This window comes from Bos javanicus, chromosome 11 (genome assembly GCF_032452875.1).
Source record: "Bos javanicus breed banteng chromosome 11, ARS-OSU_banteng_1.0, whole genome shotgun sequence".
Classification (NCBI taxonomy): Eukaryota; Metazoa; Chordata; class Mammalia; order Artiodactyla; family Bovidae; genus Bos; species Bos javanicus.
Window position 1 is genome coordinate 66785006 of NC_083878.1, and position 23558 is coordinate 66808563.

A 23558-nucleotide genomic window follows, 5' to 3' on the forward strand; every position below is an offset into this window, starting at 1 on the left:
TGTGTGATGAAGTCAGTGATGGAAGAGCCAGAGATTCATGTGAGTGAGGATTATTCCTAGCTCATTGCAAGCCTCGATCACAGCTTTGCAGCAGCAGAAGTGGAAGGGGCAGCATATAGGCCATGCCACTCCTTTTAGCTCTGTCTACATTGTCCCAGAAAGGAAAGAAGCATCAGAGCTGATGGAAGTTTCATTAAGTTTGTCAACCCATTCCTTCCTTTCCTTCTCAGTTAACAACTCAGGGATCTGTACATAATATTCCTTACTTAAAATGCTAATTTGGATAATAGTAGGATCAGAACGATCTTGTGGCAAGAATAGGTTATATATTATGTGTTGAGGGAGATGTGATTTAATCCAGAGCATTTTCACATTTAAATCTAAGATTTCCTGGTAAGGGTTTTATTTATTCCAGGACAGTGGTTTTGAATTCCCTACTCCCCACATCATTACATGTATATCTTTATCAGTAACATTTCTCATTAAGTGTGGGTCCTCTCCTTTTGCTGGAAGGGAGTGGGAATGGGGGATGGTAGTGGAGAGGGGGCAGATACTTCCTCTCATTAGAACATTTTCTGTAATATAGAAAGAATAACTACTTAACCAAAAATTGACCAGTGTGAATTTCTTCCTTGCAGGCAAGTTCTTTTCTTTCCTAGTTGTTTTGTTCTGTAATTGCTTCTGTAAGGCTGGGCTGGAAGAAGCACAAGCTGGAATCAAGATTGCCAGGAGAAAGATCAGTAACCTCGGATATGCAGATGACACCACCATTATGGCAGAAGTGAAGAGGAACTCAAAAGCCTCTTGATGAAAGTGAAAGTGGAGAGTGAAAAAGTTGGCTTAAAACTCAACATTCAGAAGACGAAGATCATGGCATCTGGTCCCATCACTTCATGGGAAATAGATGGGGAAATAGTGGAAACGGTGTCAGACTTTAATTTTTTCGGCTCCAAATCACTGCAGATGGTGATTGCAGCCATGAAATTAAAAGACGCTTACTCCTTGGAAGAAAAGTTATGACCAACCTAGATAGCATATTCAAAAGCAGAGACATTACTTTGCCAACAAAGGTCCGTCTAGTCAAGGCTATGGTTTTTCCAGTGGTCATGTATGGATGTGAAAGTTGGACTGTGAAGAAAGCTGAGAATTGATGCTTTTGAACTGTGGTGTTGGAGAAGACTCTTGAGAGTGTCTTGGACTGCAAGGAGATCCAACCAGGCCATTCTAAAGGAGATCAGCCCTGGGATTTCTTTGGACGGAATGATGGTAAAGCTGAAACTCCAGTACTTTGGCCACCTCATGTGAAGAGTTGACTCATTGGAAAAGACTCTGATGTTGGGAGGGATTGGGGGCAGGAGGAGAAGGGGACGACAGAGGATGAGATGGCTGGATGGCATCACTGACTCGATGGACGTGAGTCTGAGTGAACTCCGGGAGATGGTGATGGACAGGGAGGCCTGGCGTGCTGCGATTCATGGGGTTGCAAAGAGTCGACACGACTGAGCAACTGAACTGAACTGAACTATCATTATTACATTAATTATAATTGTCCAAAATATATTTGCTTCCAATTATGAATATATTCATTTATTTTCACTTGGTAAATGTACCATATAAAATATGAAGCACTTTTTTGGACATCTCACCTTGAAAACACAAATGAGAGTAATTTGACATTGCTTTAGACAGGAATATTAAATAGTGTGTGTGCGCTAAGTTGCTTCAGTCAGGTCCGACTCCTTGTGACCCTATGGACTATAGTCTGCCAGGCTCCTCTGTCTATGGGATTCTCCAGACAAGAATGCCATGCCCTCCTCCAGGGGATCTTCCCTACCCAGGGATGGAACCCCTATCTCTTATGGCTCCTGCATTGGCAGGCAGGTTCTTTACCACTAGCTCCACCTGGGAAGCCCCCATTATATAGTGCACAAAGCTAAAGCTTCAAAATAAAGTCTTTGCATTTAAGCATTTCTTATAAATTCCTACTTTGGGGAAATATAAGAAAAAAGGTAGGTTACTTAACTTTTTTAAAGACAGATTTAGAAGGAAATAACAGTTTAGTACTTGAATGCAGCTAATTAAAGTTTGGAGTACTTTGACTTTTTCTGCTTTGTAGTTTTTATTGTTGTTGTTATGTTCGTTTAAGTAGTTTATCATCCAGGTCAATAGACCAATGCTAGTGATTTTTAAAAAATCAATTTCCAGGATGCATTTTAGGCTCATTTAGGTATAGGATACTTTAAATCTTTTACAGCTTTAATACTATATTGTGTTCATTGATCTTTATGTAGACTACCTGAAACCATCTTGATATTTTTGAACCATCTGTGTCTTTAAATACAGGACAAATAATAATGTTAATTGATGTTAACTGACTTGACTTACCTAAGATCATAATAAATGGCAGAGATATAATGGAGATGTAGCTCTGCCTGACTGTAAGGCACATGCTCTGAACCATATCACTTTATAGCCACCTAAATTTACCCTCTGTATGTTTTGGAGGTTTAGTTTTGTTTTTGCTTTTTATTTTATTAATATGCCCTTGCATTCTCTTCTAGATCTTTTCTCAGTTTAACTGTTGTTTTAACTCTTTTATTTTTAATTTTTTTTCCATTTTTATTTTATGTATTTATTATTATTATTATTTTTTTTTTACTTTACAATATTGTATTGGTTTTGCCATACATATGTACATGAATGTTTGCTGTGATCAGGCTATCCTTTCTGTTTTTCAACTAATATACTTCTAGTTTATTTAGTTTTCTGGGTCCCCAGGTATTATCCCTTGGATGTTATCATGAGTTTCTTAGACCTGAGCTAAAATTGTTTCCATGTCCCTTAGTGATTGGTAAGTGAGTATATTTGGGCAAAGACTATCAGAGCTTCCCCTTTTCTTTGCTTATGTCTGCTTCCTTAGGTCTCTAGGGCCCAGGACAAGGTGTAACTCCTAGGGTTTGATGTTCTTGGTAGATTAAAAGGAGCTTTTATATTTTCACTGGCTTTATGCTACCCTTTAGTACTCTTCTTTCCCCATCTTCTAACCCTCCAACATGAAGTAATGAAAAGTGACAGATGCTGATAAAGGTTGAAGTAGTAAATAGTCCCCAAACCGTTTGGTTTACATTTAATTTTGTACACTGAGTATTTTCTCTGTGACAATACAGATGATAAATATTTAACTGACGTTGTTTAGTTTGATTATAGTTCAGTGTTTACTTAAAGTACTAGTTATTCTGTTTATCTCAAGCAACCTTGTTAAGTGGTTTAACTAATTCCGATTGTTTTTAGCCTCTTGGATTTTCTAGATGTATAGTCATATCTATAGAATTATGATAATTTCAGCTCTTCTGATCTATTTATTGCTTTTAAAAGCATTTCTTATTTTATAAGTTAGATCCTGTAAGTTTTAAATAAAAATGGATAAAATTGGCATCTCTGTGCCTTTCCTTTATCACAGTCTGGGCCTGGTGCCTACTTCTAGTAGTTGATAGTTCTGCCATAGGACTAGGTTAAGTTGACCAGTAAAAAAGAATGAAACACCTCAAAGCAAATTAGAATGACACACATTTAATGTACAAGGAATTATCAGTTCAAATTGGTGGAGAAAGGATGCATCATTGTTAAATACAACGTGGGAGAATTAGATTTCCATCTGGAAGAAAATAATAATAGAGCACTCACTGCTCATGTCACATTTATAAATAAGCTTCTACTATTAATAACCAGTGTTAAAAATTGAAACTAAGGCATTTGAAGAAAATTTGGGGAAACATTTTTCTATTACTTCTGGGAGACTTTGCTAAGATGATGGGAAGCCTAGAATAAGGGAAAATTTGACAGACATATTTTGGTCCAGAAATTCCAACTCTAGATATTATTTTCTGGGCTCCAAAATCGCTGCAGATGGTGATTGCAGCCATGAAATTAGAAAATGCTTACTCCTTGGAAGGAAAGTTATGACCAACCTAGATAGCATATTAAAAAGCAGAGCCATCAGTTTGTCAACAAAGGTCCATCTACTCAAGGCTGTGGTTTTTCCAGTGGTCATATATGGATGTGAGAGTTGGACTATAAAGAAAGCTGAGCACTGAAGGATTGATGCTTTTGAACTGTGGTGTTGGAGAAGACTCTTGAGAGTCCTTTGGACTGCAAGGAGATCCAACCAGTCCATCCTAAAAGAGATCAGTCCTGGGTGTTCATTGGAAGGACTGATGTCGAAGCTGAAACTCCAATACTTTGGCCACCTGATGTGAAGAGCTGACTCATTGGAAAAGACCCTGATGCTAGGAAAGATTGAGGGCAGGAGGAGAAGGGGACGACAGAGGATGAGCTGGTTGGATGGCATCACTGACTCATTAGACATGGGTTTGGGTGGACTCCGGGAGTTGTTGATGGACAGGGAGTCCTGGCGTGCTGCGGTCACCAAGAGTCGGACACGACTGAGCGACTGAACTGAACTTTGTGTTAGGTCCAGGTCTAGATACTGGAGGCACAAAGTAGGGAATAGTGAAGAAGGCACAGGAAGCCTCTGCCCTCTTAAATTAGAGAAGAAAGACAACCATGAAGATTTCCTTCTTTAGATCTTTTTTCTTTTCTGATTAGATAGTTCATGAATTTTTAAACAAAATATGATACTGACTTAAGTTTCTCCACTACACTGAACCTTAAATAAGGGTTATGACAATGCAGTATCCATTGTTATTGGAGATTTGTTTTCTTAGTTAAGTTTGTAGAGGTTGCTTTCCCTTTTCAGTTATTTTAGGTTTTTAATCTGTCTTTAGGTAAGGTATCTAAAGGTAATCTGTTTTAAGGTAATTTAAGTTGCATTTCTCACTGTGGGTGGTAGGGGCTCAGTAAGTATGTGTAAAATTCATTGGTTTCTATAGATCAGATTTTCTGTTAAAGAAATTCACTGCTAAAATTAAGAAACTATCCATATATGTATATCACTAATATACATGTGATACTCTGATAATTTATGTATCTTACCTGATTTACTACTCCTAATAACTCCATGAGTTATTATAATTCCCTTTTTCTAGATGATGAGACCAAAGTTCAGAGAGGTAAGGTTAAACAGTTAAAGGATGGTGCCTGTCCACATTAGCATCTTGGCCTGGATATATATCTTCAGGGCTGGAGTTCTTGGCCATGGTGCTGCTTAATACTTCTTGAGATTGGGAAATATGTGTTTTCAGATTGACCTTAATATAGATAGAACTTTAGTTTTTGCTCTTTTATCATTTTTATTTTTGCTTTCATTTCTTTTTTTGGGGGGGGGTATGAATTATTGACATTTGAAGGTACGGGAGATAATTTTCTTCTTCTTTTTCCTTGTGTTTATGTGCTTGTGTATGATTAAGGTAATAATGTAACCTGGGAAAGTGAAAAAGAAAGAGTCTGCAAAGATAAAACCCAAGTAAACATAACACAGCCAGGAAAAAAGCGATTAATTTCATCAGGAAGTTCAGAAAGTACATCAGCAGAGCAAGACACAGGAAAAAAGTGCAAAAATGATGATCAGGAAGAGTCTATCATTTCATCCAAGGTGATTTTTAAAATATTCATTATTTGGTTGTTTATTTTCTCTGACAAGTGTTCTAGTTAAGATAATTATATGCTATATATATCAATGAAAAACCAAAAATGCTTTTTACATTGTTTCTCAAGATTTGTTATTTTGTTTGATTTTGTTGTTTGGCTTTTTAATATAGCACTTGCAATGTAGAAGAGCTATTTAATTTAGAAATTTTCAAACTGAAAAATAGGTGGAGACCACTTGACCCTGGTCATAATTTGGTACCTTCCTTTTGAAACTCTGGGTTTTTGGTCATTCTCAAGCTGCCTTTCACTACTTTGCTCTTGCTAAGTATTAAGAGAGGAACAATTAATGAGTAGTTCTTAACAGCCTGTTGCATAATTACTTCTGGGTTTACTTGCAGTATTTATAAATCTTTTCTATCCTCTTTCAGTTTTTGCTAATTCATTAGAATGGTATGGCTGACTTAAGCATTCTTTGATACTGGGTACTCTAAGAAAATGAGATTATTGGATGAATTTTAAAAGAAAGAAAGGGGAAAAAAAGGGAGAGATATGACTCTAGGACAAAAAGGTCAGGTATTCTTCCTTTCAGGAGAAGAGTGGCTTTAAAAGATCATTTTCATGATCCTTGTAGTCCTGTGGCTACGCTGTGTGGGTCTCCATCTGTTTAGTCTCAGGGAGAGCCAAAGGAATAGGATTGCTTTTAGAATTGTATGGACTGGATTGATTGAAATTTCAGCCACTATTCCAGAGAATCAGGTCTTTTATAGTTCTCCCCTCACTCCTGCCTCCTTTCTAGTGAGAAACAGGATCCTTTCTTCCAGCTAGAAAGCAGGGTCTAGTCACTATAGGCTCAACTCTTCTGCTTACTTACGGAGTCAAGCTTAATAAATGAAAACAAAATGTATTCTAACTCACATATATTGACCATAAAAACTTACCTATAAATTTTATGTGAATTTTGAGCCCTAATATTCTCTGCTGTACTCTCTAAACATATTATTGACCTAAAGGAAATAGATTTCCAGATATTTCTCCAGCAAAGATGAGTTTATTTGGGATCAGCAGAGAATTGTATTTTGGAGTCTTCAGCCATGGGTGCAAGTTCCTGCACAGCAGAGGAAAAAGAATACTTTTATAGCTGATAGTAAACAGATTTCATGGTTTTTCATTGGCTGAGTCTTTGCCATGAAGGAAGAGGACTCTTTCGTCTTCCAGTTGTGCCCTGCTGTCATCTCAGGGCATGAGAACTGTACTTTCTGGTCTCCCAACTCTGTTTAACTTTTTACACTTCCTCATTTTGGTCAGGATTTTTCTCTGAAAGCATTGCTAATCAAGAGTCAGGTTTTCAGTGACTTTATGTCCTTTAGTGCCAGGAGGGACCTTTGCTGGGTGTGGCATCTCACACTGGAGAGAAAGTACACAGATGGAAACCTATTGAAGTCACATTCAAGTATCAAGGAGAGGTAGGAGGAAGAATTTTCAGGCACTTTTAATCTAAAGTTTGTATGTTATCAAAATCATAGAGATTGGAGGATATTGAAGTGTTCTGTCGTCATCAAAGGTTTGACAAACAAGCTGCCAACAGGCCTGGTCTGGATATCTTCAGAAAGCTGTCTCATCAGATGTCATCTGCTTCAATTCTGGGAAATCTTCTCTTTCAGGTCATCAGATAATGTGCAGATCTAGTCAGGGTTTGGTACATTTTTATATGTGTCATGTGAATCCAAGAGTCTCCTTGGGGTTTGGTGGCACAAAGGCTGGTTAACAGTACGTGATAGGGGCCTTTCCAGTGAGGTTGAAGAGAGTTCTTCTGGAGGTGCTTCTTTCCAGTAGACAAAATGTCCAGGTTGTCAGGTATATTTTAGGTCATCATCCCCCAAGAGTACACTGTGAACAGATTGCTCTACCAAAACACAGTTATTTTTAATAGCATTTAGGCTTTTGCTATATTGGAGTATCTCTCCTTTTACCAGTTGTGAGTCAAAAGAAGCAAGAGCATCCTGTGGCTATCTTAAGGTGCGAGAGCTTATGAGTTCTGAAAGGGGTGGATCTGAGATTCAGAATGACCAATGACAAGGCATTTTGGCCAAAATTTTTAGAGGGCCTTTACTAATTTTGTCAACTGAGTAGTAATAATACCATTAGTGCATTCAACTAAACAGGGATCACTTTCAGCACAGTGAAAGTGTTGAAAATTGGCCAAATAGCACAGACTTGTTGAAGTGAAAGTGAAGTCGCTCAGTCGTGTCCGACTCTTTGCAACCCCATGGACTGTAGTACACCAGGCTCCTCCATCCATGGGATTCTCCAGGCAAGAACATTGGAGTGGGTTGCCATTTCCTTCTCTAGGGGATCTTCCTGACCCAGGGATCGAACCCGGGTCTCCCGCATTGTAGGCAGACACTTTACCGTCTGAGGTAAAGTCCAGGGAAGTCCACTTGTAGTACCTGACCAATAAGATGTGTTCCTTGATGGCCATGAAATTTGAGAGGAATTCCCCTGATAGGGATAATCTTTCCTAAAAGGACTTTACAGAAGCAGTAGCATGTCTGCAAGGGATGCCTGTCTGTATGTGAAAACACACAGGCCATTACTAAAACATATTTGTATCCATGAGCCAGAGCAAGTTGTGAGACCTTGAATAGTTCATTGGGCTGTTTAAATTGTCTGGGAGCATTATAAACAAGCTTTCTTGGGTTGTATTTCAGACAAGTGGGACAAGTGAGGTAGATATTTTTGATGGCCTTGTTAATGTTTGCAGATCAACACTGATTGATGAATGCTATCATTTTTTTTCAGTAGACCAGTGGTTTAATGCATGTACAGTGCTGAAGAATGGGGATTTTAGAGTGTCCAGGAGGACTGGGTTGTTAGTCTAAACCAGAGTTTCCTCTTTTATCAAACCAACAATTTTTCCATTTCCAATGTTGTTTTTCCTTTTCTGAAGCCAGCTGTTAGGCTTCTTTAGTCTGTTTTTTTAAGTTATCATTTGGGAAAATTTCTCTTTGGACCAACAGCTTGCTATTGGCCCCGTTGCTATAGGCCCCTTGCTATTGGCAACATTCCCTGCAGAAGTGTCATCAAAGTTATTTCCCTCAGTTTCCAGAGAGTCAAGTGTAGAATGTCCCAGAATATTAGTAATACCTAAAGTGGCAGATAAAAATATTACATCCAGTAAACATAAGGGTCACTTAAAATTTTATTTCAGCAGGGAGTAAGGAAGTCACGTTGCTTCATAGTATTACAAAATCCTAAGCTACTGTATAGTGTGTAAATATTATGTTTGTGTATAATATTGTAAAAGTGTATACCATCAGTATAAATATTGGCAGCTTTGCCCTTGGCTTAAATACAAGCCCATATGAGAGTATATAATTCCGCCTATTTGGCCAAAGCTGCCTCAACAACATCAAAAGGAGTTGCAAAGCATACCTGGCATATTTACCATTGTTACCTTTTAAATAAGAATATCAGTGAACCTTGAGAAGTCAGTGTTACCAGGAGGTCTTTCCTGTAAATCATTATGAGTCAGGAGGTGGTCAGTCAGTGTCTTCTTTGGTGGTCAGTTAGGGACTTCTTTGGTGACAGAGGGGAGAAGAGTAGCAGGTATAGCATAAAGGAGTTATGTGAGGAGAAGTTAATGAAAGGACTTACTTCTTAGGACGTAAGGCACCTGACTGAGAAGTACTAAGTGTGATGAGAATTCAGGAGGGCTTCTACTGCGTGATGTACAGAGTTGCTTAAGGGGATCCCATGATTTTGTTGGTGGCCATATCCAAAGGAGCAGTAGCTGTAATGGCTTTAAGGCAAGCAAGGTATCCCTATACCACAGAGTCCAGTTTCTGGCTGTAATGCAATGTGGGTTGATGGTGGACCCATGGTTTTGGGTGAGTACCCCAAGGGCATTTTCTTCCTTTTCATATATAAAAAGGAAAAAAAAAAAAGAGAATCTGATAATTGGGATTCTCAAAGGCAGGTGGGTTCATGAGACACAACTTTCAGGCTTTAAAGGCTGCGTTGTTTGGTTCTTTCTGTAAGTTTGAGTCATGGTTGTTATTGTTTAATAAAGCATATACATAGGTTTGGCCATAAGAGAGAAATTTGAAATTCAGCTTTGGAAATAACCAACCAGCCCGAGAAGACTTAGCATATAGCATGTAGTCTTGGGTTTGCGGAAGCTTAGGATATCATGAAGTGTATCTGGATCTCCTTAAAGCTTTTGTGCTGATATCAGATGCCCTAAGTATCAAACCTGGGTTCGAGTAAACTGTAATTTTTCTTTGATGACCATATGTTCCTAAAAGCTTTGGCAAGTGGATACTGTCTTTTTGTGAGGAGGCTTGAGAAGGAGAGCAAAGAAGCAAATGAAACACATATTACAACAAAGTAGAACCTCTAGGGAACCTTACATAATCCAGATCAGCCTTTAGTATTTGTAAGAAATAAGGATTCTCAGCAAAACCCTGAGTCATTACTGTCCAGATGAATTGCTTTTCTTCCTAAGTGAGGGCAGAAGGATATTGGTCAGCCTCGTCAACTGGAATGGATGTTAGTAATTATGGGTATTAGGAACAACAGAGTGTCAAGGGATAACAGTGTTGTTTACTGCTTAGAGATCCTGGAGGAACCTCCACCCTCAGCCCCTAGGTTTTATTCACCTGGCTGGCGTAAGGATTAATGAGACCTTGAGCCTTGTAACGTTCTTTTATGGTCTTTATGCCTTTCAGGGCTTTCTTTTCTTATAGAATATTAATTAAGTCTGGTTAAGTGGTTTTTGAGGGATCTATTTGAATCTTGGGATGTGTGCTGTGAGTTTTGCCAGTATCAGCTGGAGATTTTACCCATAAGGGGAGTGGTAACTGATTCACTACAGACAAGTGATCAATATTTCTAGATCAGTATTAGCTCTAGTACTATCAGAGGCAAACCAAATAAAAGATGTCAAAGGATCATTTCATTCACCTGGTTTGTTACTTTGATAACTGTTGTCAAATTTTAGAATTATTTCCCCTTTTTGGGAAAAAAAAATTCCAGCATGACACTTCTTTAAGAAGTCTCAGCCTAATAAATGAGTTGGGGGCCGAGGAACTAAGGAGAAAGGGGTATGCATCTCTCAAAGGGCCTAAGTGAAAGGAAATAGGTTCAGAGACAGGAACCTCTTGAGGCTCGTTAGAAATCCCACTAGTTGAGCTGTGTTCAGACTGCTTTATAGTAGTGGGGTTGAGCACTGAGAGTATGACTTCAGGGTCAGTTAGGACTAAAACAGACTTGTCCCCAATCTGGAGAAATGTTTCTCCAGGTTGACGGAGAGGGGAGACTGGGAAGAGCCCCTGTTGTTTCTCAGAGTACTGTCATTGAGAATTGGGCAGATGTTGGAAAGGCTAGTTAGAGGATTGAAGGCATCTGAAGTACTTAACAGTACATTTGTAGCATCTCTTTTGAATGTCCTGGCTCTTCGCAATAATAGCAGAAACTAGGAGGGTTTTGGTTTTGTTTGGAGTCTTTAGTTGGTGGTTTGAAGATAGTAGTCTTCCTTTTGGGTGATCCATCTAGAGTTTGAGTGAGCTGGCTTGCCAGATGAGCTAAATATGGAGTGGACATAGTTCCCCATTCTATCCTGGTCCTTTTTACTAGAAAAGAAAGGACCCAGTTCAGTCCATTAATAAACATGGGGTTAATAGATACCCAGGTAGAATCAACATCTGAAAGAAGAGTAGAATTTTCCTTTAAAACAATCTGAAGTTGATTGTAATAGTCATGAATAGGATCATCAGATTTTTGTGTGCAGGCCTGAATTCTGTTCCAATCAACAGGCTTTGGGAAAGCCATAGAAATCACCTGATGAAATTGCCTCATTATTGCTGAAGTGGATCATATAATGGGCTTCCCAGGTGGCTCAGGAGTAAAGAATCCACCTGCCAATGCAGGAGCCACAGGAAACACAGGTTCGATCCCTGGGCCTGGAAGATCCCCTGGAGTAGGAGATGGCAACCCACTTCAGTATTCCTGGGGGAATAATCCCATGGATGGAGGAGCCTGGCCAGCTGTAGTCCATGAAGTCGCAAAGAGTTAGAAAAGACTAGGCATGCACACATGATCATATAATAAGTTAGTGGTCTGGTCACTGAGCTGTAATTCTAGAGACCTTTCAGGATTTTCCCAACTAAATGTTTTTATCCAGTGCTGGGCCCAGTCTTCACTGACAAGTATAAAATTAGATGATATAAGTCAGAAACAAGGTTGGTAAGTTTGAATAACTATATTAAATTCCTCTGCAAATCAATGAGGATCTTCTGTTACTTTGGGAAGGTCTTTGACTATGGCTCACAGTTCAGCTTTAGTCCAAGGAATATAAGAAACTAAGAGTTTAACATCTGGATTCTCAGAAGGCCTAATTTTAAAGGGACAGGTTCTGGCAGTTTCAGAGGAAGAGAGTAGGGAGAGTTTCAGAGAAAATGGGAAGTTTGGCAGGAAAATGAGTGTGGGGTCATTGAGGATAGAGAGGAGGTGTTGACAGTGTCGAAGGGAAGAGGAAGATTGTGCCAGAGGCGTAGGGGCTAAGGAAGAGGCAAGATGGCACCAGATGTGGAATCTGAGAAAAAGAAGCTAAGGAAGAAGAGCCTGAAGCTTCAGAAACCATTCTATTTTTCTTTAATCATTTGCCTCAGTTAATCTTAAAATCTTATTTTGCAGAGAGGCAATTTTAAACTTCTGATAACATTGGGAAGCTTCAAAATATCAATCAAAATCGTCATTCCATTCAGTCCTAGAAACTTTTGAGTTACTGTAATCCATCTTGGCTTTAAGAGAATTAAATTTGGGGATTTCAAAAGTTTCCCACAATGGCCATTGATATTCTAAATTGCCTTTGGTCAGGTTAGTCCAGTTGGAAATGCACATGAAGAAGGACTAGATTTTAAGCATAGAATCAGTTGAAGTATCTATTGTGGGGGGTGAGGTAGCCTCAAAATATTTAGGTAACTGGAATCTTACTTCTCAGAGGTTTTCTTCTATAATAAAATAATAATTTTCAAGCAGCTTAAATAATTTACAACTTAAACAGCTCAATTCAAACAGCTTACAACTCAAACAACTTGCAGGCCTAGTAACAGCCAGTTCTAAGAAATAACTTGGTCCTGGAAAAGCCAAGCTAAAGGCTTCTTAGCCAGCTTCAGTTGAAACAGTCTCATCTCAAAGTCAGACCAAAGTGCCAAATGAGTACCCTCATGCAGAATAAGGCCTTAACCTGGAAGATTAAAACTCAAAACAGATTCCAAACAAAGCCAAGAGAGCTTCAAATGCAAAGAGGGTATGGGCTCACATCCTGGAGAAACATGTACCTTCAAACTCCAGGATCTGTGAGAAAAATCAGTGATCACAGTGGACTTGATTGTGGATGCTGCACCTGTTTGCTCATCAGCCCTGGAGCTGTTGAAGGTCTTCTCTGATCCCTGTACAGATCACCAAACTGTTGACCTGAAACAAATGGACTTCCAGATATTTCTCCAGCAAAGATGGGTTTATTTGGGATCAGCAATTTGAGGTCTTTAACCTTGGCAAAGAAATAGAGGAAAACAACAGAATGGGAAAGACTAGAGATCTCTTCAAGAAATTAGAGATACCAAGGGAGCATTTCATGCAAAGATGGGCTCGATAAAGGACAGAAATGGTATGGACCTAACAGAAACAGAAGATATTGAGAAGAGGTGGCAAGAATACACAGAAGAACTGTACAAAAAAGATCTTCACGACCAAGATAATCAGGATGGTGTGATCACTCACCTAGAGCCAGATATCCTGGAATGTGAAGTCAAGTGGGCCTTAGAAAGCATCACTATGAACAAAGCTAGTGGAGGTGATGGAATTCCAGTGGAGCTATTTCAAATCCTGAAAGATGATGCTGTGAAAGCGCTGCACTCAATATGCCAGCAAATTTGGAAAACTCAGCAGTGGCCACAGGACTGGAAAAGGTCAGTTTTCATTCCAATCCCAAAGAAAGGCAATGCCAAAGAATGCTCAAACTACCACATAGTTGTACTCATCTCACACACTAGTAAAGTAAAAGCTCAAAATTCTCCAAGCCAGGCTTCAGCAATATGTGAACCATGAACTTCCAGATGTTCAAGATGGTTTTGAAAAGGCAGAGGAACCAGAGATCAAATTGCCAACATCTGCTGGATCATCGAAAAAGCAAGAGAGTTCCAGAAAAACATCTATTTCTGCTTTATTGACTATGCCAAAACCTTTGACTGTGTGGATCACATTAAACTGTGGAAAATTCTGAAAGAGATGGGCATACCAGACCACTTGACCTGCCTCTTGAGAAACCTATATGTAAGTCAGGAAGCGACAGTTAGAACTGGACATGGAACAACAGACTGGTTCCAAATAGGAAAAGGAGTACGTCAAGGCTGTATATTGTCACCCTGCTTATTTAACTTCTATGCAGAGTACATCATGAGAAATGCTGGGCTGGAAGAAGCACAAGCTGGAATCAAGATTTCCGGGAGAAACATCAATAACCTCAGATATGCAGATGACACCATCCTTATGGTAGAAAGTGAAGAGGAACTAAAAAGCCTCTTGATGAAAGTGAAAGTGGAGAGTGAAAAAGTTGGCTTAAAGCTCAACATTCAGAAAACAAAGATCATGGCATCTGGTCCCATCACTTCATGGGAAATAGATGGGGAAACAGTGGAAACAGTGTCAGACCTTATTTTTTTGGGCTCCAAAATCACTGCAGATGGTGACTGCAGCCATGAAATTAAAAGATGCTTACTCCTTGGAAGGAAAGTTATGACCAACCTAGATAGCATATTCAAAAGCAGAGACATTACTTTGCCAACAAAGGTCCGTCTAGTCAAGGCTATGGTTTTTCATGTATGGATGTGAAAGTTGGATTGTGAAGAAAGCTGAGCACCGAAGAATTGATGCTTTTGAACTGTGGTGTTGGAGAAGACTTTTGAGAGTGTCTTGGACTGCAAGGAGATCCAGCCAGTCCATTCTGAAGATCAGCCCTGGGATTTCTTTGGACGGAATGATGCTAAAGCTGAAACTCCAGTACTTTGGCCACCTCATGAGAAGAATTGACTAATTGGAAAAGACTCTGATGCTGGGAAGGATTGGGGGCAGGAGGAGAAGGGGACGACAGAGGATGAGATGGCTGGATGGCATAACCAACTCGATGGACATGAGTTTGAGGGAACTCCGAGAGATGGTGATGGACAGGGAGGCCTGGTGTGCTGCAGTTCATGGGGTTGCAAAGAGTCGAACATGACTGAGTGCCTGAACTGAACTGAACTGAACCTTGGCAAGCCTCTGCTGGAAGCTCCCTCAGTGTAAGAGAAGGAGAACTCTTACGAGAACTCTTAGAGAGAGGAAAAGGAGGTTGTCAGGACTATAGTCAACTAAGAGTCTGTGGCTCTTTTATTGGCTGAATCATTGCCAGGAAAAATGAGGAGTCTTCTTCTTGTTGGGCTTTGCTATCATTGCAGGGCATGAGAGCTCCATCTTCTATCTAATTGAGTTTTATTTTTATTGATTTTTTACAATAGCAATACAACTCCCTTTTTTTCCCTAAGAAGAGACATTTTTTTTCCAGAAGAAAATCTGTAGTAGGCATGTCTTACTGTAGTTAAACTATAAATACAGTATTATTTAAACCACATAAAGTTTGATAATCACAAGTGAAACTTTTAAGAAAGGTCAAGCCTTTTCTGCCAGCTGTAAAGGCTGTAATCAGGGCTGTTCAGAAAGAAAAATATTAAGTTATCAGGAATATCAGAAGATGTAGATGTTCAATAAAATCTTTGAAACATTACCAAAAATAGGTTGTTTATTCCTGAAAGCTGGTAGGGAGGTGATATTTTAAGAGTATCTTCATTTGTCTCCAGTACACTAGATTCTTGCCTTGACTGACCAAAATAACAGGAGAGGTAAGGAATATAACTCTTATTTATATAGCTCTCTCTTAATTAAGACTGTATCCCCAGAGCTCCTTAGTGTTGGTTTACTACATCAAGGAATCTTATATCCTTTGCTTCTGATTGGCTATTTGGATTGTACCATTTATAGCATGTCTCTGATCAGTCCCACAGAAACATCTATTCATTCATTCATTTAATAAGCATTCATTAAACAAATAGTAGTAATACATGTTAACAACAATGGCTGAAAAATTACCCAAAACCATTTATTGAGCTCAAAGACCATTCTAATAATCATTACACTAAGCAGTCTTTCTGTTATATGTAAGGCAGTATGCTGGAATGTGGGGTTAAATGCATAAAGATGAAGAAGACATAGTTGATAAGGAGCAAATAGTCTCGTGGGGCACATGATTCAAATCCTAAAATAAAGTGACAACACATTCATTTTTATGGCAGTCTTGAGGAGGACTCCATAAACCAGCTTCTAGGGAGGGGTTCCTGAAAGAAGTGACCCTGGGCCAATCCTCAGGGCAGCGGGCATGAACCAGGTGTAGGAATCCATCCCAGGTCGATGAGGCAACAGGTATAAGAGCAGAGAGGATACAAAGACTATGCTGCGGACAATTGTTCTTAGCATTCTTGGTGCAGAGCTGGGCGGCAGGGCAAGATGAGGATGAAGCCGGTAGTGTGAAGGAGGACCTTGAAATGTTTTCAGCCAGAGATAATCTTATCCGCTCTTCAAAGGAGAAATTGGAAGAGAATAAGATTAAAAACAGCGGGATAAGGTCATTGACGATGTTATGAAGAGGATCTGACTGAGGCACTAATATTAAGGATGGTAGGGATGAATTAGAGGAATATTTAAGAAACACACTGCAGCACTTGTTGTTTAGATCTGGGGGAAGTAAAGAAGGAATGAAAGATAGTCATCCAAGAAATTTATCCACATCTTCTGGCTAAAACAAGTGGGTTAGATTATTTTGGCCAAAACTATGGTACAGAATACAGAGGGTGGATTTCGAATTTGACATTTTGAGTGTGAGGTGTATAGAATATTGAGGAAGAAATGTCTAGCTGTTTTTATTGTTCAGTCGCTAATGTCACTGTTTCCACTCTTTCCCCACCTATTTGCCATGAAGTAATGGGACTCGTTCAGTTCAGTTCAGTCACTCAGTCGTGTCCAGCTCTTTGCAATCCCATGGACTGCAGCACACCAGGCCTCCCTGTCCATCACCAACTCCCGGGGTTTACTCAAACTCAATGTCCATTGAGTGGGTGATGCCATTCAACCATCTCATCTTCTGTCGTCCCCTTCTCCTCCCACTTTCAGTCTTTCCCAGCATCAGGGTCTTTTCCAGTGATTCAGTTCTTTATATTACATGGCCTAAGTATTGGAGTTTCAGCTTCAGCATCAGTCCTTCCAATGAGTATTCAGGACTGATTTCCTTTAAGATGGACTGGTTGGATCTCCTTGCAGTCTAAAGGACTCTCAAGAGTCTCCTCCAACACCACAGTTCAAAAGCATCAATTCTTTGGCACTCAGCTTTCTTTATAGTCCAATTCTCACATCCATACATGACTACTGGAAAAACCATAGCTTTGACTAGATGGACCTTTGTTGGCAGAGTAATATCTCTGCTTTCTAATATGTGGTCTATGTTTTTCATGATTTTTCTTCCAAGGAGCAAGCATCTTTTAATTTCATGGCTGCAGTCATGAAATCATCTGCAGTGATTTTGGAGCCCCCAAAAATAAAGTCAGCCACTGTTTCCACTCTTTCCCCAACTATTTCCCGTGAAGTGATGGGACCAGATGCCATGATCTTAGTTTTCTGAATGTTGAGTTTTAGCCAACTTTTTCCACTCTCCTCTTTCACTTTCATCAAGAAGCTCTTTAGTTCTTCTTTGCTTTCTGCCATAAGTTGTGGTGTCATCTGCATATCTGAGGTTATTGATATTTCTCCCGGGAATCTTGATTCCAGCTTATGCTTCATCCAGCCCAGTGTTTTTAATGATGTACTCTGCATATAAGTTAAATAAGCAGGGTGACAATATATAGCCTTGACGTACTCCTTTTCCTATTTGGAACCAGTCTGTTGTTCCATGTCCAGTTCTAACTGTTGCTTCTTGACCTGCGTACAGACTTCTCAGGAGGCAAGTCAGGTGGACTGGTATTCCCATCTCTTTCAGAATTTTCCACAGTTTGTTGTGATCCACACAGTCAAAGGCCTTGGCGTAGTCAATAAAGCAGCAGTATATAAAAGCAAGGAACTCTCTTGGTTTTTCAATGATCCAGTGGATGTTGGCAATTGGATCTCTGGTTCCTCTGCCTTTTCTAAATCCAGCTTGAACATCTGGTAGTTCACAGTTCATGTATGCCATGAATGAGTTTGAAGTTCAAGAGTGAAGTTAAGGCTGGAGTTTAGAATTTTTTAGTCCTTAACCTGTGGGAACTAATGGATTCATACAGCACTTTTAAGACAATTCATTAGCACAAACATTCTTTCCAAGGGCAGCTTGGAGACAACAGCAAATTGCTTCATTGACCTTGTTTCAGGAAGTGAAGTGAAGTCGCTCAGTCGTGCCCAACTCTTTGCGACCCCATGGATAGTAGCCTGCACCAAGCTCCTCCATCCATGGGATTTTCAAGGCAAGAAGTACTGGAGTAGGTTGCCATTTCCTTCTCCAGGGAATCTTTGTTTCGGGGGAAGTTCTTTATTCTCTCCTTTGAAGTATATTAGAACTTCAGATGGGGAATTCTCTGGTGGTCTAGACACAGTGGTTAAGACTCAGTGCTTTCACTGCTGTGGGCCCATGTTTAATCCCTAGTCTAGGAGCTAATATCTCACAAGCTAGAAAAAGAAAAAGAAACCTTCAGAGAGTTGAGGGATAAGGGAGGACTTATTGGGGGAACTTAACAGTCTACTTTAATAGCCTTGTTGTTAAGTGTGTTGTTCAGTCACTAAGTCGTGTCTGACTCTTTTGTGACCCCTTGTACTGTAGCCCATCAGGCTCCTCTGTCCATGGATTTCCCAGGCAAGATTACTGGAATGAACTGCCATTTCCTTCTTCAAGGGATCTTCTCGACCTAGGGATCGAACCCATGTCTCTTGCATTGGCAGGCAGATTTTTTTTTTTTTTTTTACCACTGAGCCACCTGGGAAGCCCAAATAGCCTTAATATAATACATTTTAGCCAACTTCAAGCACCAAGGTCACCTTCCACCAGCTGCATGCTCCTCAATTCCTGAGGTCTATAGCATGTATTTTTATAGAGAGTGTAGGAGATCTGTCTCTTCTGTCATGAATCTCTAGCCTCCTACACTTTATTCTTAACATTTTCATGTAATCTGGGACATAAGCCATGTGGGTCTCAGATATAAAATAAAAAATGGACCTCTCTGCCTTCCCCTACTTCTTCCAAGTACACAGCACCCTCCATCTTTCCTCTTCTCTCATTTGCCAGTTCAGTGACTTGTTCTGGCTCATGAGCTTTTTAACTGGCATAGTATGAATTTATATCTCAGCAAACTTACAAATTACTGCATGTAATGGGTTTTTGGGACCATTTATGAATAATTGAAACCACAAATGTTAAATTCTTGAATGCCAAGGGCCTACTGAATATCAATATTTCATGGAGTTCCATAATGAACATTATGAATTCCAGCTTTTATGCCTCTTAAAATATTTGAGAACCCCTGATCCATATAGTATTGATATCTGTGACTTTATTACTCCTTTCTCTTTTGGAATAAATTAACATGTTAAACATATTCCTTGTAAAGATATTTAAAAAATAAATCCTTTACATTTCATAAAAGTAGAGCGAGTTGAAATATGATGGCTTTATACTTTATATCTTTTCTTGTATTACTTGGTTTGCTTTTCATTTTTTTAAATGGTAATATACTAGATGCTTGTTGACAAAAATGCATTCAGACATGTTAAAGTAAAATGAAAATTTTGATTCACCTTTTCCTTCCATCTCATTGCATACTAATACATTGGTTTACGCCCTTCTAAATCTTTTCATTTGGATTTACATAGGTAAGTACTGAAATAGATATGTAGGGAATTTTTTTTTTTTTTACAACCTAGATGGAATCATTGTGTGTGTGTATGTGTGTTTGTATATAATGTATATATATTTTAATTTTAAAAATCCTTAGAGATATATATAGAGAGAGATCTACCTCATTCTTTTCAATCTCTGCCCAGTGTTTCATGGTAAGAAAGTATTCTCCTTTATTTAACCCTTTCCTACCTGTGTCCTTTTTTCCCCTATAATAAATATGACAGGAGTGGGATATTTTTCCCTGTTGTCCCCATACTGTTGCTGAGGCCCAACACCCAGTGCAGAAGTACTAATTATAAGCATCTCATATTTGAAAGGAGCCCCCATCAGTGAGGGCTAGGCTTTTTCCTGTGGGATCTTTTGAAAGGGATGAGAAATTCACTGTCCCTTCCCCCAGGCTTTATACTTAGAGAACTGAGACAAAAAAAGGTTGTAAGATTTGGGAGAGTGCTGTGTTTGGTGGAAGAAGTTATTTTGTCCCTTTCTAAAATTAAGAGAAGAGATGTGCTCTGAGAGCGTTTATTGTGGAGTTCTGAGATGCCAACAGGAACAAGAGACTGAAATTTTACTGGCCCTGCTTAGCCAATAAAGATTTGCTCACTTATCCCAGCACTACCTGAACAGAGAAAAAGAAAATTGCTGAGAGTTGAGCCAGTAGAGGACTGCAGATAAGGAGGTGGGTCAGAATTGCTCTGTTTCCACCCCACAGTAGGTCCTGATTAGTTGGGGTCCTATAGTAAAGGGAGATGAGATTGGGGTGTACTTGAGCAGCTTGCTGGGAAAGAGTATATATGTTGGCAGGATGTGGTACAAATGCCATCAACTGAGGGCCAACTCCGCCTGGTTATCTATTGCTATACAAGAACCATGATTTGATCTAGGTTCTTTTTGCAAGGTCTTTAGTCAGTTTGGATAACATTTGAAAGTTGGCCTACTGTGTTTCTTAAAAATGAAAAAACTATGGAAACGCCTAAGGAATTAGTCTAAAAAAGTCATGTTGATAATATCTTCAAGAAATTTGAGCTGTTGGATATCAAATAACATTAAAACCAGCTTTTTCCAGAAGACAGCCAGCATACATGAGTTCTTGTTATACGTGGGGGTGAACATTCGTGTGTATCTAATATGTTTTCATCACATCCTTACCCTGAGGACTGGAGTTTATCTGAGCAATGTCTGCACTGCACAGGAAGTATAAGTAATTAAGAGGTCATTTTTAATAGGATAAGACTAGGCTTACTCTTTGTACTTGTGGTAAGTACATATTAAAAAGGTTCTGTAATGCTAATGAGAATACTTACTTGATTCAAAATACCTTTAATTCGTTAAACTGAAACTGTTATTCATACCACTTCAAAGGAATCTTATTTTCGAAGTTAATCATAAGATAGCTTTCATGTGAATTTTTCTGTGAAGGAGGATCAATTTCATCATTCAGCTGAAGGGGGAAAAATCTTGATTTAGAGGGTAGAAATAAAGTATTACAGTAACTTATAAGAAATTATAAGAACAGTGCAGAAGAGTGTGGCACATTGTTGAACAGGAAATTTAAGAGCCAAGTAGGTTTTGAGGGGAAGACTATATTCAAATGAGCAAATGTTGGATTTTATCATGTTTCATTTGTATTTTTCTGGTTATTTTTCACTGAATGTTTGACATGATTGTAAAGGTTTGACATAACTGTAAATTCCTTTTCTAATAACAGTAGATTATTTCAAAGTTATTAAACTAGAGATATAGACAATGACATTTTTAATAACTTTAAAATATGGATCTTAAAGTTTTAAAATATACGTATTGCATGAATCTTACAGTTTCATGCATTTATGCTTAAACTTACACATTTCCTTTGAAATATGCTTTTATTTATTATTTATTTCCTGATTTTCTTATAGGAAATGCCACAGTCATTTTCTGCAGCCACGTTACATAACACAGAGATAGATAACACTAAGACTAATCCACAGAGAAGCAAAGTCCCAGTAGAGGCACTTGGTAAGGTTTCTGAACATAAAATCATCACTAAGGGAAGTTCAAATGAAGACAGCATGGCGAGAAGTTGTTCTGAGAGTTATTCCAGTACCCAGAGCAAGTCTTTCTGTGACAAGCCTCAAAAATCTCATCCTGAGCCCAGCTCTAATCCGCCCAGTCCTGAATGTGTGCAGGCGAAGGCAACCGATTCAGTTCCATATGGTTCTGAAGAAAACAAGGTACAGAGAACATCCTGCATGTATGGGGCAAACTGCTACAGGTAAAGCAAAATTACAGGTAGCATATAATTCCAGTATTTCATAGCATGTAGCATGTAAATATATGCTATCATGTGTTAAAAGACTAATAAGACCCATTGGCCTAAAGGTTAGGAGCTTTATTGTGTTTCTGCTGGTCTGTACTTTTTCAGTATGTGTTCTTGCAAATCCTTCTAGAGGCTTTTAAAATATAGTGGGGAATTAAATGTTTCATTGTAGATACGCTGACTACTACAAGAAACTGGGGAATACAGACTTGAAAACAGGATCACTCAGACCTAAATACCTGCTTATTAATGTCTTATTTAGGTGTTAGAAAGATAGCTTCATAAGTAGTTTATGTATACAGTATAACTCTCAGAATTCTAAGTTGTGTTTAGGCATCTTATTATACTTATGCCTTTTCTTTTATATTTTTCTAAAAATGTTTTTAAATCACCATGGTGCCTTCTAAAACAACTGAATATATATTTTCTGGATTGATTGGTAACTCTTCTACTTACTTCATTTGATTATATTGTATTATATTTTCTAATTTCATACTTTGTGAATTAGTTTTAGGCTGTATGTTTATACTGTGTTTTCTCTATGTTTCATAGCCCTATTGTAGAAGTTTTTCTTTGCTATTGCAACTTATCAAACTAAATATCTTATAAATACATTCTAGTATAGTTTATCTTCTATGCAATAGCATATGTATATCACATATTCTGTTAATTTCTCATTCATCATATCTCTTTAAAGTGCAGTGCCATTTTAACATTTGAATAACCAATTTTAACGATTATAATTTATGCATTTATTCACAATTTTGTCTTATTTATGATGGCCTTAGTCCCGCATATGGAACATAATTTATAAATAGATTAGGTGGTTTAAATAGGAGAAATTTATTATCTCACAGTTCAGGAGGCTAGAAACCTATGATCAGGGTGTTGGCAGGTTGAGTCCTCCTGCAGTCTCTCTCATTGGCTTACAGATGCCACCTTCTCATTGTGTCCTCACATGGCCTTTCTCTGTGAATAAACATCCCTGGAGTCTCTTCCTCATCTTATCAGGACATCAGTCATTTGGGATTAAAGGACCTACCCTTATGAATTTCTTTAATCTGAATTATCTCTTTAAGGCCCTGCCTCCATATATAGTCACACTAGGGGTTAGGGCTTTAATATATAAGTTTGAGGGTGGGGCACACAGTTCAGTCTGTGACAGTGTTCAACTGGTATTTATCTTTGTTAAACATGATTTAATGTTCTATCAAGATCATAATGAATTCAGTCATACTTGATGATGACACATTAATCAGTCATAGCTTGTGAATATTTTTTTACTTTTTCATTCATTTTGATATACATAATTAATACCCATGAAATATTTGCAACTGAAATCTGGAAGACTGAACACTTATATTTATAATAAAGGGGAAAAAAAACCCTACATTGAGTTCTTGTTATATATGTATATCATAGCAGTCAGTTAAATGTATCTTTTTTCCAGCCTCAATGCCACTGCTTCAGCTCATGCCATGATTCCTCTGGAGCTAGTAAATAATCTCCCAAGTCTCCACACTTTCCCTCAGGTTCAGATTTCTTCCTCATTCTTGACTGAATGATCTGACTGAGAAAATAAAAACAAAGATAAAAAAGAAGAGAGAAAAAAATCTGACAGTATTACTCTCTTTTACAGAATCCTTCAGTGTCTAAAGGCTGGATTTCTTAGCAGAGTCCAGAAGGCCCTGAACTGCCAGTGATTCTTCA

General features: G+C 38.7%; 1 protein-coding gene across 3 annotated transcripts in view; it reads left to right on the forward strand.

The window, feature by feature from the left end:
• Positions 1-23558, forward strand: part of APLF (aprataxin and PNKP like factor) — a 95669-nt gene that overhangs the window by 36567 nt on the left and 35544 nt on the right. For all 3 annotated transcript variants that reach the window (XM_061432840.1, XM_061432841.1, XM_061432839.1), the window contains 2 exons: positions 5367-5551; positions 21448-21803. In XM_061432840.1, coding sequence (XP_061288824.1) covers positions 5367-5551; positions 21448-21803 — 541 coding nt within the window. The remainder of the gene's footprint in view (positions 1-5366; positions 5552-21447; positions 21804-23558) is intronic.